Source organism: Hyalella azteca, unplaced genomic scaffold (genome assembly GCF_000764305.2).
Source record: "Hyalella azteca isolate HAZT.00-mixed unplaced genomic scaffold, Hazt_2.0.2 contig10293, whole genome shotgun sequence".
Classification (NCBI taxonomy): domain Eukaryota; kingdom Metazoa; phylum Arthropoda; class Malacostraca; order Amphipoda; family Hyalellidae; genus Hyalella; species Hyalella azteca.
The window spans coordinates 135,537-150,090 of NW_025940338.1; the positions used below are offsets into that span (position 1 = coordinate 135,537).

General features: G+C 37.1%; 1 protein-coding gene across 1 annotated transcript; it reads left to right on the forward strand.

The window, feature by feature from the left end:
• The first annotated feature begins 12 nt into the window (after positions 1-12).
• LOC108678064 lies at positions 13-13,060 on the forward strand. The gene is made up of 8 exons (XM_018166403.2): positions 13-74; positions 372-449; positions 1,060-1,207; positions 2,063-2,135; positions 6,948-7,052; positions 7,366-7,447; positions 9,829-9,934; positions 12,981-13,060. The coding sequence occupies exons 2-8, from the start codon at positions 378-380 to the stop codon at positions 13,058-13,060; spliced, it is 666 nt and encodes a 221-aa protein (XP_018021892.2). The 5' UTR covers positions 13-74; positions 372-377.
• The last annotated feature ends 1,494 nt before the right edge of the window (positions 13,061-14,554 follow it).

Here is a 14,554-nt window from a genome sequence, read left to right on the forward strand (position 1 = left end):
GGCAGACGCCCTTCCCGGCCGATGAAGGCTTCAACCTCGCCGCGGGACTGTCCCACTCCATCGCTGTAACCAAGGTGAAACAAGAGTGTTGTAAACGTACTGTAAATTCAATAACATCGATTAAAATGCAGCATTTATAGATGTAATAAATTCTGAGTCGATGCAAATAAATCAATGGATTGCTGGTGATATGAAGTGAATGTACGTACGTGCAGTTCATGTTTAACACTAAAATAATAATATAAATTTAGTGGATATATTTGTGATTAAATTTTTTCAACTGATTAAATTAATGCAGAAATTCGATCCATGGCGTTAAATAGTTCGAAACACAAATTATTTATTATGCATTGAAATGAATAATTCCACAGACTGTGATGCAGCGCATAGGACCTCCACACGGACAGTGTTCCGACACCAATACCCCGATGTTTGACTACTCCGAAGCGGTAAACCTTCTTACTGCAACAGTAATTTATCATCCTGCACTACGATAAAAAGATGGCAAATAGATCGGCACTCTGCGGATGAAATTTAACTCATATCTTTTAGAGTGATTTCGTTTAAAGCTTTGCTCAGGTCATGTTACGTAAAATATTACTGTAGCGGGCCAGCCTTGGCTGCGCTTAAAACGCTGTTGGGTTTTCTTAATCCGGCGCACCTCTCTGAAAAAATTTAGCCCAAATGGAGAAAAAGTATGAGTTGATAGTTTTCTCGAGAAGCAGCTGATTAAGAGTAGGCAGCATACTTTTGCTTGAGTCACTAAACTTTGTAATGTCTGTAAATATCTGTGTCTAAATGTCTGTACTTGTAAACCTAAATGAATTAAGTTTATAGTCCTATGTCGTGGCTGCGGGTTACCTTGTAACCCAACAAATTAAATATACCTTATGGTCTTTGAAAATTCGCTGAACCATTTTGATAATCCTCGTACGTTAGGGCCCGCAGGCAGAGACCCAGTAACGTCGTTGTATATGGAGCGTAGTTCTCCCGCTACACTACCTCCAGTTAAAAAGTCGTATGCTAAATTTTTATGGATATTTCATCCCCTCCCCATAGCTGTGCAATAAGCTGTGCCTAGAACGCGAGTTCCGGCGGCGGTGCAACTGCACAGTCAACGAGGGCCCCGCCTTCGACTCCCTCGACGAGGAGGACGAGTTCAAGGCCAAGAAATTCGAGAAGTGCGACTCCTTCGACCGCTATCAGGGTAACAATGAATCATAAGGCCACAGTGTAATTTTCGATTTTTCGATAGATGAGATTTTCCTAATTGTCATGATCTAGCAAGAACTAGTCATACATATCGATATCAGCAGGCGGCCTTTTAGAGGCATTCACCATGAGGAAGCATTCACACGTCTCTTTAACTTCACTTCTTGTTGTTTGTTTGTTTGTTTGTCTACTACAAATCTTATAATCGATATTCAACACACTTCTACTTGTCCAATCGATTTGAAACGCAGCAATCAATTGACAGAATAAAAAATTAAAAAAATAAAATAAATAATTTTTAAATATTAAAAAAAAACGTTAAAAAAATTTTTTTTTTATATATTTAAAAATGAAAAATAAAGTCACTTTACTTTTGTAACATCGGAGAAGCAGGCCTCTTCAGTAGTATTGTCTTTAAAAAGTAATTTTTAAAAGCATATTTTTATTACAACTGCTCTTTAACTTCACTTCGTTATCTGCTACAAATCTTATAATCAATATTTAACACACTCTTACCTGTCCAATCGATATGAAATTTTGCACTCTTGCGTAAATTCGGAGACAATGCATGAATCAATTGGCAGAATAATTAATTTTGGAAATTTATTTTTATATAAAAAATTTAAAATTTAATTATTTATTATATGAAAATAAAATTAAGAATTCATTGTACATGTGTAACATCGGAGACACTGGATTCTTTATAAGTGTGGTCTTCAAAAAGTAATTCTTAAAGTCGTATTATTCGGTCCTCAAACTGCATACCCATAAGTGCACATTCATTATGTAATTCAGAAATATAGCCAAAAATTAGATGGCCTAAGAATTAATTTCTATTTTTGGTCGCCAGGTTTGTGTGTGCAGGTTGTTACCTACATGGCCACCACCGAGATATTCAACTGCACCTGCTACCCCGCCTGCACGTGAGCAATTAACTTAAGTGTGATCGCACACGAAAAAGTGAGTGTCAAACTCGCGTTGTCATTACGTATTCGTACGCTAAATGTTTTAATAATCAATTTTCACCCATGTGACAAATTTCCTCTTAGGGACGCCATGACAGTCCTAGTGCATAATAATAATACATGCATTTTTCCATGCATTTTTCCCCACATAAAGCCTAAAGTTAAGGATATTTTCAGTTCAACAAATATGGTTATATATATAAACATCAAAGCGTTTATGAACATTTGTTGAAATGTTGGTTCGTGTTCTTCGTTACATGTCCCACAATTCCACAAAAATTCACCATATCTTTATAAGAGAAAACGCTTCGGAGTCCAGCTCCATCATCGGTTCATAACACAAAGTTCAGTTTAGAAAAAGTTCAGTCTAGTGACACAAATACAATATATTATTAAAGTAAAATCCACTGTCAGGTGTTGAAACGGAAAACAAATAAATGAGACATGAAATGAACGCTAGTAAACGGCTTATCAATTTACTATTTCAAGAGGAAAGGAGCTAAAAGCGGCATTCAGACTAGACTTCTGTTTGAATATATACATGGATGCTAATATTCGTAGATCAGTACTGCACCTGCTTTTCACTAGGCTACATGGTTGGCCAATCGTCCTCTTGATTTTAAGCAAATTTTCTATAACGATATGTTGATGATACTTTTTTTATTTTTAACGATCTCTCGTATGTGGGCCTTTTCTTTGACTTTCTTAATCTTCAACATAAGTCTATCAAATTCACTAAAAATTTAAAAGCGAAGAAAACACCACAAAAATTTAGCATATCTCTTTTGAAAACGTTTCGGTGACCAGCTCCATCGTCAGTTCAATAAATCTAGAACACAGATAAATGCAGAAAATTAGTTTGGAGTTAATAAAAAACACAAGTTAAACACCTGAATTTACAGACAAAGAGCAGAATAATAAAGTAAGTACCTATCTATTCACAATTTCTAATGGATACGAACTATAGGCAGCATTTAAACTAGGCTTCTCTTTAAAATATACAATGATTCCAAAATACGCAGATCGGAAGCACCAGAACTATAAGCTAAACCCTTAAAGTCTGTGTCGGACACTGGAACGTTGCACTGTTCGGCGTGAGTGCTCACAGCCGAATGAGGAGGGCACGATAGTAACTGCCCAGTCCTATAACTCCTCCCTCTATGCTCAGCGACCCTAGTGTAAAAAATGCGTGCCGTCATCCCAACGTACGCAGATACACATCGTGCACAACTAAATTTATAAACTAGGGACGAACGCATATGAGAAGGAAGGATATCTTTGTACCTTTGTAGGACAAACTTGTTTGAAAACAATAGTTTGTCCTTTCTAGACTGCAATATTACTAAATCTAATGGCCGTTTTCAAACATCTGTTTACAGAAAACTAACTTTCACCGGCCTAAGGACCAGCGATTTTTTAGTTTTTGTTCTTTTAGATTCAAGTTAAACGGGCTTCAAACACTATTACACCGCGGCTTTCGTATATGCTCGACTTTCCATTCCATGCATTCTGAATTTGAATCTTTGCGCAATATCTTCTCGCTTAATGGATTTCCTTCTGGCTTGGTGTTAACCCAGATTAAAAAATTCATGTCTAAGCGATACAGTGAAGTGGTTCCAGAACCTGATAGTAGAAGCGTTGTTTACTGTTCTCTTCCATACTTCGGCCATGCGTCCGAAGTTATGTCAAGAGAATGAAAAGTTTTGTTTATGAAATGCTTCCCGGACATTAATCTTCGTATCTTACTGATGAAAATTTTCAAAATAGGTTCGTTTTTTTAGGTACAAAGATATCCTTCCTTCTTATATGCGATCGTGTCTAGTATATAAATTTAGTTATGCACGATGTGCATCTGCGTACGTTGGGATGACGGCACGCAACTTTCACACTAGGTTATAGGACTGGGGCCGGATTATCAAAACTTCGTAACTTTTTGTACTTACGACAAAAAAGTTCTGTGGTACGTTAATACACCCTAATTTTGGCATTATCAGAACTTTCGTACGCAAGTCTTAGCTAAAAGCCTAAATTTTTTTCCCGCGCCAATTTTTCCCGCGCAAATGTTTTTATAATACCACCGCTAGTATTACGTTGTCATAGCAACGCCACTCGTAAGTCGATTTTGCGTACTTACGAAGTTTTGATAATACGGCCCCTGGGCAGTTACTATCGCGCCCTTCTCATTCGGCTGTGCGAACTCACGCCGAACAGTGCAACGTTCCGGTGTCCGATACAGACTTTAAGGTTTTAGCTTATAGTTCTGGTGCTTCCGATCTGCGTATTTTGGAATCATTGTATATTTTTAAAGAGAAGCCTAGTTTAAATGCTGCATATAGTTCTTATCCATTAGAAATATTGAATAGATAGGTACTTACTTCATTATTCTGCCCTTTGTATGTTAATTTAGGTTTTTAACTTCTGTGTTCTTTTATTAACTCCAAACTAATTTTTTGCATTTATCTGTGTTCTAGATTTATCGAACAGACGATGGAGCTGGTCTCCGAAACGTTTTCAAAAGAGACATGCTAAATTTTTGTGGTGTTTTCTTCGCTTTTAAATTTCTAGTGAATCTGCGATTAAAGCAATCTAGTGACTTTTTTACTTGTGTTCTATCAAATTCACAATGGAGCTTGAATCAAACAATATTTTGTCCCTCCTTGATTACAAAGTTACCAAATCTAATTGCCGTTTTCAAACTTCTTTTTTTATAAAATTGACATTTACCGGCTCATGCGCCAGCTTTTTTAGCCTTTGTTCATATAGTTTCAAATTAAATGGGATCAAAACATTGATAAACCGCGGCTTTCGCATTTGTTCTACTTTCCTAGCCATGCACTCTGAATTTGCATATTTGCGCAGTATCTTTTCACAAAATTGGCTTTCCATTGCATCTGGTGTTTACCCATATTAAAAAGTTTACGTCCAAGCTATTTACTCAAGTTGTTCCCGATTTTGACAATGGAAACGTGCGTTACTGTTCTTTTCCCTACTTTGGCCCCGCATGTGAGACCACGTCAAAAGAATTAAAAGTTTTATTCGCTAAATACCTTCCGGATGTAAATCTTCATGTGTTGTTACTTAGCAATTTTAGAATCGGCTCTTTTTTCATGTATAAAGATACCCTCCCTGTTCTTATGCGATCGTCACTAGTTTACAGATATAGTTGTGCGCAGCATCGTACGTCGGTATGACGTCACGCAATTTCTACACTAGGCTGGCTGATCATAGGGGCAGGAGTTATAGAACGGGGAACCTACTTGCACATCCACCTTGTTATGATCGGCATACCGTATAATAATTATTTGCTTATTTGAATCTGTATTTATCTCTATTATTCTGAAAATTTCTGAGCTCATCTTAAATTTCTTCATTTTTCTCAACGTATTTTTGTCAATTGTTAGTTAGGCTTAAGAACTGAACAAATGGTTCTTTGGGGAAGGACGTGTCTGTCGTTAGAGAGAATATTTTGATGGGAGTCAGTCAATTAGTGGAAGCCGAATGAAGAAGTCGTATGTACACAGTGTAATTAAGTTCACGAGTTCATCGTTATAAATTACCGTGTCTTGTTAGCGCATTTTCTCATTTATGGAAAAAATGCACTATTGTGCTCGCCATTTCCGTCTGTCTGTCTGTCCGTCCGTCCGTGACCTCAAGTTTTCGTCGACGAGAAAATGCGCTCTCTGTCACTCACTGCAGTGGGAAATGAGTTATATTTTTTATCCTCCAAAGGCAGCGTACTACCGAACTATACGGTCTCATAAGGCTTTATGAAGTGGTAGCCATGTGTGAACAGCGGCGGCGTGTGCGCCACAATACTGTAAACTCATTCTGTTGTACGTGTTCATGCCGAGCAGTGTAACACCTCTGTATCTGATAGTGATTTTAAAGTTCTTGCTTCCACATCCGGTGTTACTGATCTACGAATTTTATAATCCCTGTATATATTCAAACAGAAGCCTAGTCTGAATGCCGCTTTTAGCTCCTTTCCTCTTGCAAAAGTATATAGATAGCCTGTTTATCAGCGTTCATTTCATGTCTCATTTATATTTAAAACAAAACTACACCCATATTAAAACAATAATTGTATCTCTCATGATACAGAAGCCATTACAGCACAGCGCTTACTTTACGACGCCTAACACCCATTTTCAACGACACCCCTCTTACACATATGCAATGGAAAGAAGAGAAATACACTGGCATCCAAAAATATTATCAATTCATATGCCAAAACGCACATTTATGCAACTCCAAAACACTAATCTGGTCTGAAACATCATATATAATAAATCCCTGAACTATTCCTAATAAAATCCCTGATAAATCCCTGAAATATATTCCCTGATTTCTGAATATGAGCACATGACACTCGCTGCACATTACCCATGCATAAACAAACGAAGCCCGACAAGCAACAAACAAAACAAGAACTGGAACCTCACATGGATACAACAAGTACGCAAAAATAACCAAACACGAAATAAAAACAATTGCTAAACACAGCCTTTTGCGAACATATCCAACGCAAATTGACATGTTAGCATCTGCATACACCTCGAACTGCAAGCATAACCGAAGTTCACATTGCCAGCCTAAAGCCAATAAAGAAGGCTTCGGCTCCATTACTTGGAACCGAAGCAGAAAATAACTAACGTTCGGACTGAAACTTGACTATATAAAAAAAACAAGAAATTCAATCTGGTAATGAATACTTAAATGCTTTAATTGAGTGCTCGCTTTGAACTCAATCTGTTCATTCACGATTGACAGGGAGGTGCGTTACTCAGCTCTCATATCGTCCACAAATGTCAACCCTGAGTTCCTCAAAATCGTCCAGAACATCAAAAAGTTTCCAATGGGCGTGGACTTGTGCGGGTAAGTGATAAGCACTTGATTGATTGTTTTCACTGAGTGCATAATGATTGTATGGATAATTTCAGTAGAATGTTTTTTGGAATGTTGATCTTCGACAAAACAGATTTAAACAGATTTGACAACAGATTTTAGCCGAATGTAGAACGATAGTCGACCATTTCTACTGTAATATGTGTTTCGAAGCAAAATTGATCCAAAAAGTGATTAAGACTAATTATCTCTACATATTAACCCTATTTGCATCATATTGATGCATACAATTGGAAATTAAAATAAACGCTTGAATACCATTACGGCTTTTCTTACTGCACAGGGATTTAAATTCGACGGTTCGCCTTCAGATCTACCTTGCGTCTTCCTCGTACGAAGAAATTGACGAGTCTCCCGCGTATACTGTGCGTGAAACATGATCATATAAATTTGCAAGGCACATATATGACGAAATGATCATATATTTTTGAATACTTTAATGTCTAACTTGCACGTATCTCAATAAGTATTTTTAAAATTATATGTGAATTTAATTTACGCCGAAAACTGTTATTGAACTATTAAAATTACTAGATTGCTTAAATCGCAGGAGTATCAGTAATTTAAAAGCAAAGAAAGCAGCCAGAACAATAACCATTTCTTAAGAATGAAAACATTTCAGAGTCCAGCTCCATCGTCAGTCCAAAAGTTCAAAACCTATAAAAAAGGCCAAAACAATTAGAAAACTAAATTCACATCGAAGATAATAAACGTAATTTGACGTAAATAAAAACAAATACACATAAGGAGACAGGCCTATCTATTACAATTTCAAGGGAGATAGGGGCTGTAGGCTGCATTTAAACCAGGTTTCTGTTTAAAAATATACAGGGATTCTAAAATCCGTAGGTCAGTAACACCGGTCGTGTAAGCTAGAACTCTAAAATCACTATCGGACACCGGAACATTGCACTGCTCGGCCTGGACGCGCACAGCTGAATGAGGAGGATGCGCAAGTGTTCCCGTTCTAAAACTTCTGCCCTTATGCTTCGCCAGCCTAGTGTAAAAATTGCGAGACGTCATACCGACGTACGCTGATGCGCACTGCGCACAACTGTATCTATATACCAGGGACGAGCTCATAAAAAGAGGGAGAGCATCTTTATACCTGAAGAACGAACCAATTTTGAAGTTATTCACCAATATCACCTGCAGATTTACATTCGGAAGATATTTATTGATCAAATCTTTCAGTTTCTTAGCCATAGTCTCAGATGCTTTACCGAAGTAGGTTCAGTCAGGTTCCTACTGTCACAATCAAGAACAACTTCATTATATTGCCTTGACATAAATTTCTTAATTTGAGTATAAATCAATTACGACTGAAACCCATTTAAAGAAATGATGCTGCGCAAAAATTCAAGTTCAGTGTGCATAGCATTGAAAGTTGAACAAATACGAAAGCCATGATTTAATAATGTTTTAATCCCATTTAATTTAAAAAGAAATGAGCAAAAACGAAAAAAAGTTGGTGCTTAAACCGGTAAACGTTGACTTTCTGAACACAGAGGCCTGGAAACGGCCATTAGCTTTTGTAACATTACAATCCAGAAAATATAAACTATTGCTAGTTTCGAGCTCCATGGTGAATTTTATTGACTGATATTGGAGGTTTAGATAATCAATGAAAAGGGCCACATGAGAGGGATGCTTGAGAATTAAAAAAGTATCATTGACATATCGGTTATAAAAAACAGGTTTAAAATCAAGAGGACAATTGGCCAGCCATTTAGTCTCGTGAAAACACATAAAAATATTAGCATAAGTAGGACCTAGTGGTAGACCCATGCCCAAGCCGTCAATTTGTCTGTAAAATTTGCCGGCAAATACAAAACACGAGTTTAAAACAGATAATTCAAGAAAAGATTTTAAAAATTTGCGGTTGAAACCCATGACAATGTCATTAATCTCTTTGAACAATGAATTGAGGCAAATATCAATAGTTTCATGGAGAGGTATATTTTTTAAACAAATTCTCGACATCAAATGAAGCCATAGTCAGATCCTGGACATTGGTGAAATTCTTTAAGCGGTCTACAAACACGTAAGAATTGTCTACCGTATATTGGTTAGTTGTCAAACAGTTCAACACTGGGATCAAAAATTTAGCAAGCTTGAAACTCGGAGTGTTGTAAGCAGCAAAAATGGGTCGAAACTGAAATTTTGAAGCGAAATCTGGCTTATGAATCTTAGGTAAGCCATGCAAAATACATGGGCAAGAGCAGGCGTAAAGTTTCAAATAAGTTTCAGAAGAAAGTGCAGCGGAATTTTTAAGTTTTCTCAAAAAATTATTAATTTTATCCTCAATCATCAAAATAGTTTTAGCAATTGGATCTGTAATTTCGATAAATTTAGAAGGGTCTGTAATGCGAGCAGAAAGGCTACTGTTGTAACGATTGCGGTCAACCAATACGACTCCCTTGCCCTTATCTGACTTATAAATGATTATAGGTCCTTATTTTTGGCCAAGTCCTTTACCAAATGGGTGTCACGGGGTTGGAAAACAGACGAGAAAATTTTATAAGCTTAGAAATCGTAAAAATGACGGTAAGCTAGGCTTTGCAAATTGCCAAGAAATTCAGGTCGATTGGTAATAGAAACATTTTTTTAAAGTAAGAGCAAGCCTTTCAAAGGCTAAAAAGTATATATAGAAGTCCAATTTGAAAACAGGAATTGAAAGATTTGATCAATAAATATCTTCCAAATGTAAATATGCAGGTGAAATTGGTGAATAACTTCAAAATAGCGCTGCTACGACGTCTCGGAGGGCGTCACCAAGTCCGTCGCTCCCGTCAAGAAAATTCCGAAGAAAATCATCATCTTGGCCGGTCCTCCGGAGCCTCTGCCTCACGGTAGGAATTGAGGGTCTGCCACCGAGAAAACATATATCAATTCATAAAGATGCTCTTACAATTATTCACTTGAATTCACAATGACCTGTTTTCGTTGGTGGCTGAAATCATGCCTATTCAGAATATTAGTGGGAATTGACCAAGTTTCAAATTTAGTGTTGTCAATGTGATAGAATCAGTCACTTGGCGAGCCGGGATATTTTGCTCACCATGCTCCAATACACGGAAAAATAACTATCCATAACTGTCAAAGACGTGCAACAAGGATAATTCCTGGCTTAAAGGGCATGTCTTATGAAGAAAGATTGAAGTTTATGAAGTTTCCCAGCTTCCGTTATCGTCGCCTGCGGGGTGACCTCATTGAAGTATACAAGTATACTCATGATTTATACAAGGTCCCCGAAGGATTACTAGAATTTGAAACAAGAACCAACACCAGGGGCCACAGCTATAAACTAAAGGCCATGCAGCCATGCAGTAGCATAGGGTAACATGGGGCAAAGAGACCACTGCCGGTCAAAGGCACATAGCGGGTTTCTCGCTAAGTATGGCAGATATTGGTCCGTGTTCTCTACCGTCGGTCGACAGTTTCACTGGGATGAAGTGTACGGATTTATGTTTTGCTAAGAGTTTGCGTTATTAAGTTATTTTTGTCCGGTGTCAATTCACTTGACCTGATAGAGATTGAGGACGAGTCATCATCTGATAGACACGTGATAGATCACGCGATCAAGACCTCAGTAGTGGTCGGAATCGAAGCTTATAAAAGGTCTAGCAACCTTAATTAAGCAGGGCCCCTTGTAGCTGATGAGCACTCCGCGATGTAGCGTGTCGGTAGAATTCTCCGACCTTTCGGTCGATGCCGTAGCTTATACCTCTGTAACGCAACTCTGTATTACCACCCCGTATACAAGATACGTTATCTGGACTTATCTGTCTTACTTGTTCTCACTACCTTAGTCGAAGAACCAGATCCTCAGGTAGAGCTTAATATAATGAGTTCACGGTCTTGAGCGCAACCTCGGACATTTTTGAATAACTGTTTTAGCCCAGATAAAAGTTTTTCTGCTGCTAAATAAAACTGTTTTTGATTACTGTAGATGAAGCTTTTGAAATTACTGTGAATTCTATTTTGAAAGTAATATTTATAGGGATAATTTTGAGATCAAATTTAGACTATTAGCTTTTAAAATAAAATGTTGACACGATATAAATTGAAATGATACCTAGTAGGGCAACGGGCCCATGCGTGTCACGGCCGGGGCAAAACGCCCATGGTGGGCTCAATACCCTCTCGGTGAAGTCGTGTGTTATACATCAGTAGATTTGTCTCAATAACCTTTTCAAAACTATGACTAGCTTATTGAATTACAAATTACACTTCATATTGTATGGTTTTTTGCAAGGCAGCAGGTTTAGTTTCTAGTTATGCGCATTTATGACCCTTTATCAATTTATCGACTCTTGCCTTGCCAAAAGTTGATTTCAGTCAACACTAATGAGCCAGAAGCTGATGAGTTTTTATGGTGTTGGCTGAAATCACGATTAGATACGAATTCTCTGCACATAATGGCCCGTATGCTAAATAGGGCACTAGCACTACGAAGTAGCACTATGCACTACGAAGTGTCCTGTTGGTATGCTAAATACGTCACAGACACTAAGCACTTCGAAGTAGCTCTACAATGTTTAGTGTCACTTAGTGTCGCACTACTGATTAGCGTAGTGCTACTTCATAGTGCTAGTGCCCCATTTAGCATGCCAACCGTAGTGTTCCATGTCGCACTAGTACGGCACTACGGCTTGTAGTGCGTAGTGCTACTTCGTAGTGCTAGTGCCCTATTTAGCATACGGGCCAATGTCTGGATTATGGACGAAACTGGAACGAAGTTTTTTGCTGATCAACTAAATATATTCTTTCTAGTCAAGGATACATTTTTTCATGTCATGGACGAATTTTTTATCGCAAGGCTATAGTTTTAAAGTCAAGGATATATATTTTTATGTCAATGAATTTTTTTTCTTCACGTCAGTGATGGATTTTTTAAGCCAAGAGTATATTTTTTTCAAGTTAAGGATATGATATTTTGAGTTGTTAATAAATGAATGAATGTCATATTTTTTATTACAATTTTCTTATTTTAACTGTAAAGTGTAGTTTTATCATTTTTAAATAAAAAATATGCAATTGTGGTAAAGGGACCAAGGGTGGGCGACTTGCCCAAGCCCATGGGCCCATTGCTCCAGGGGTGGGGCAATGGGCACATTTTGACTTTTTGTACATAATAATGTTTCAATAAAAATTTAATAACTCTAAAGACGTCTAAGTCACATCATACATTCCTTATTAGTTGTACCTCTAAACAAAACAAAGAACCACCTCGTATCTATTAAAACTTCATCAAAAATTTAGTTTAAAAAAGAGGGCCCGCTGCCCCATGTTACCTTATGTACAGTATACTGTAGTCTTGAAATGCCTCGTATCATACGGAACAACTGGAATCAAGAAACGATTTTAAACCTACCGTCCGTTGAAAAGATTTGATCAAAAAGCTAGTCTAGTCAAGAAAAATACAAGAATCGGCGACAGGCCTATACAGGCCTATTCTTCAATGCCGAAGATACTATACTATATTAAATAACAATTAATTGGAACCTTTCATTGAGCTTCATTGTGTTCTCAATTTAATTGACACAGAAAATAACTGAATGATTGGTCGTAACTCAATCTGAAACTTATTCGTATTTCTGAGATATTTGCCACAATTTGGAAAGAAAATTCACGAAGTCAATCTAACAATTCCAAAAAGTTTATGATCTCTGACCATTTATTCGAGTATTGTGCTTACTTCATATGTCTTAACAAGCCGGCATTCATTATTTCTCAACATTTCATTCTACGTACTTTCAAGCACAACCATATTTCAACTCCATCCTGTTTTCATGTCGGCCCTCGTTTAGAAAATATTTTCGTATATACGCAAAATACTCTAATTTTTAATTTTTCATCATCATTAATATTTATTAATGTCATTGTTTTTCACAGGAAAGCCTATCAAGAAGCGCCCGCTGAGGTCAAGTGCCCGATGGTCTGAACGCTTCAACCAAGTCTTCATGAGCCAGTGAAAATGAGTCAAGCTTCCATTGCGTTACAAGTAAATAATATTTTCAAAAAATAATATTTTCATTTCATATGAATGAAATGAAAAAATGAAAAATATTTTCATTTCAAAATATGTTCATGAAAAGTACATGTCAAATCCTACGGACTTGTCTGTCGACAAATCCCTCAAATTTAAATATCTGCCTCATGTCTCGCATCAGAAAATATAACTCAGTACTCACTGCAGTGAGAGACAGAGAGCGCATTTTCTCGTCGACGAAAACGTGAAGTCACGGACGGACAGACGGACGGACNATTTGATAAACAGGAAAGGCTAATACAAGGAAATGCTCATGAACATATCGCATGTGAAGGATCTTATCTTTCAACAAGGAAGACATCAATCAGGAAATATCAAGGGACGAATGGTATCAACATTGTTGCCTGACACCTTCCTCCTACGGGGAAATTTTCAGACCGTCCTCGATTTTATCAAATCAAACGGAAGTGTTAACGCTCCTGAATTTGAGCGCTAGTTAAAATGCAAAAAAATGACAATATGCAGCATGTCGATAAATCATGCTATTAGCAAGAATTAAGAATCAGTTAAGCATTTCAATAGCTAAGAGATCTTAAAATTAGAAAATTCAGATTCACAATAGCACCTTCCTCCCTACGGGAAATTGGTATCTCAATTTGACATGGACGAATTGGTATATATACCTAAAACATCAGTTCAAAGTCTTTGAATTATTTGAATATAGCTCACCCCGAAAGTCTTATGTAATTAGATGTAAACATCATCCAAAAATTACATGAAATCGGAAGGAATCGTTGATCAAGATATTCAAAAAAGAACATGCTACGACAAAAACGGTTTGTTAGGAATGCATTAAAAATACAATCTTGGCTGTCTGCATATACACAGTAGCACCAAAAAAATAGCAAATTATAATGAAATCGCGTCACAATATTCGGTATTACAATTTGATTAACATCAACGTTTATATCAATAATAGATAGTAATACAGGATAATTTTCCCGAGAATCAACGCTCGTTGAAACTGAGAGAAAGAAAATGTTAAGCAAGAATATATAAGAGCTAGGAAAAAAAGTGGAACACTCTTAACTTATATGGTTCCTATTCATTAAGAAGCCAAAAGGCTGAGGCAACGTCAAGCGAAATCGCTTGCGAAAATGAAATATATCTCTGAAAAATACCACATGAATAAATACAACTGCAATAAATGAATGCATTCAATTTGCTTAGTAGTCTGTTGCATTCAAGGATAAAATGAGACATCGTCAATCGCTGTGTGGAGCGAGACTTGCATTTAAATACGTTATTACTTTAATGTAACGCAGGGTAAAATGATAAGTACCATGCGAAAGTGAAAAACATTGAAATCTTAATACGACATGAGAGATGAGAGAATGCGTTGATAACAAGCTTGCAGTTCGCAGGCAATGTAAACTTTTGAGGCACAGCGTTACTGGCCTCGCGCCTATCTTTTTGT

Excerpts from the sequence above, each read along its gene's own strand:
- LOC108678064 (XM_018166403.2), top strand. The coding sequence starts at position 378 with ATGCAGCGCATAGGACCTCCACACGGACAGTGTTCCGACACCAATACC. Across the intron at positions 450-1,059 it reads TGTTTGACTACTCCGAAGCG|CTGTGCAATAAGCTGTGCCT; the intron begins GTAAACCTTCTT and ends CCCTCCCCATAG. Across the intron at positions 1,208-2,062 it reads CTCCTTCGACCGCTATCAGG|GTTTGTGTGTGCAGGTTGTT; the intron begins GTAACAATGAAT and ends TTTGGTCGCCAG.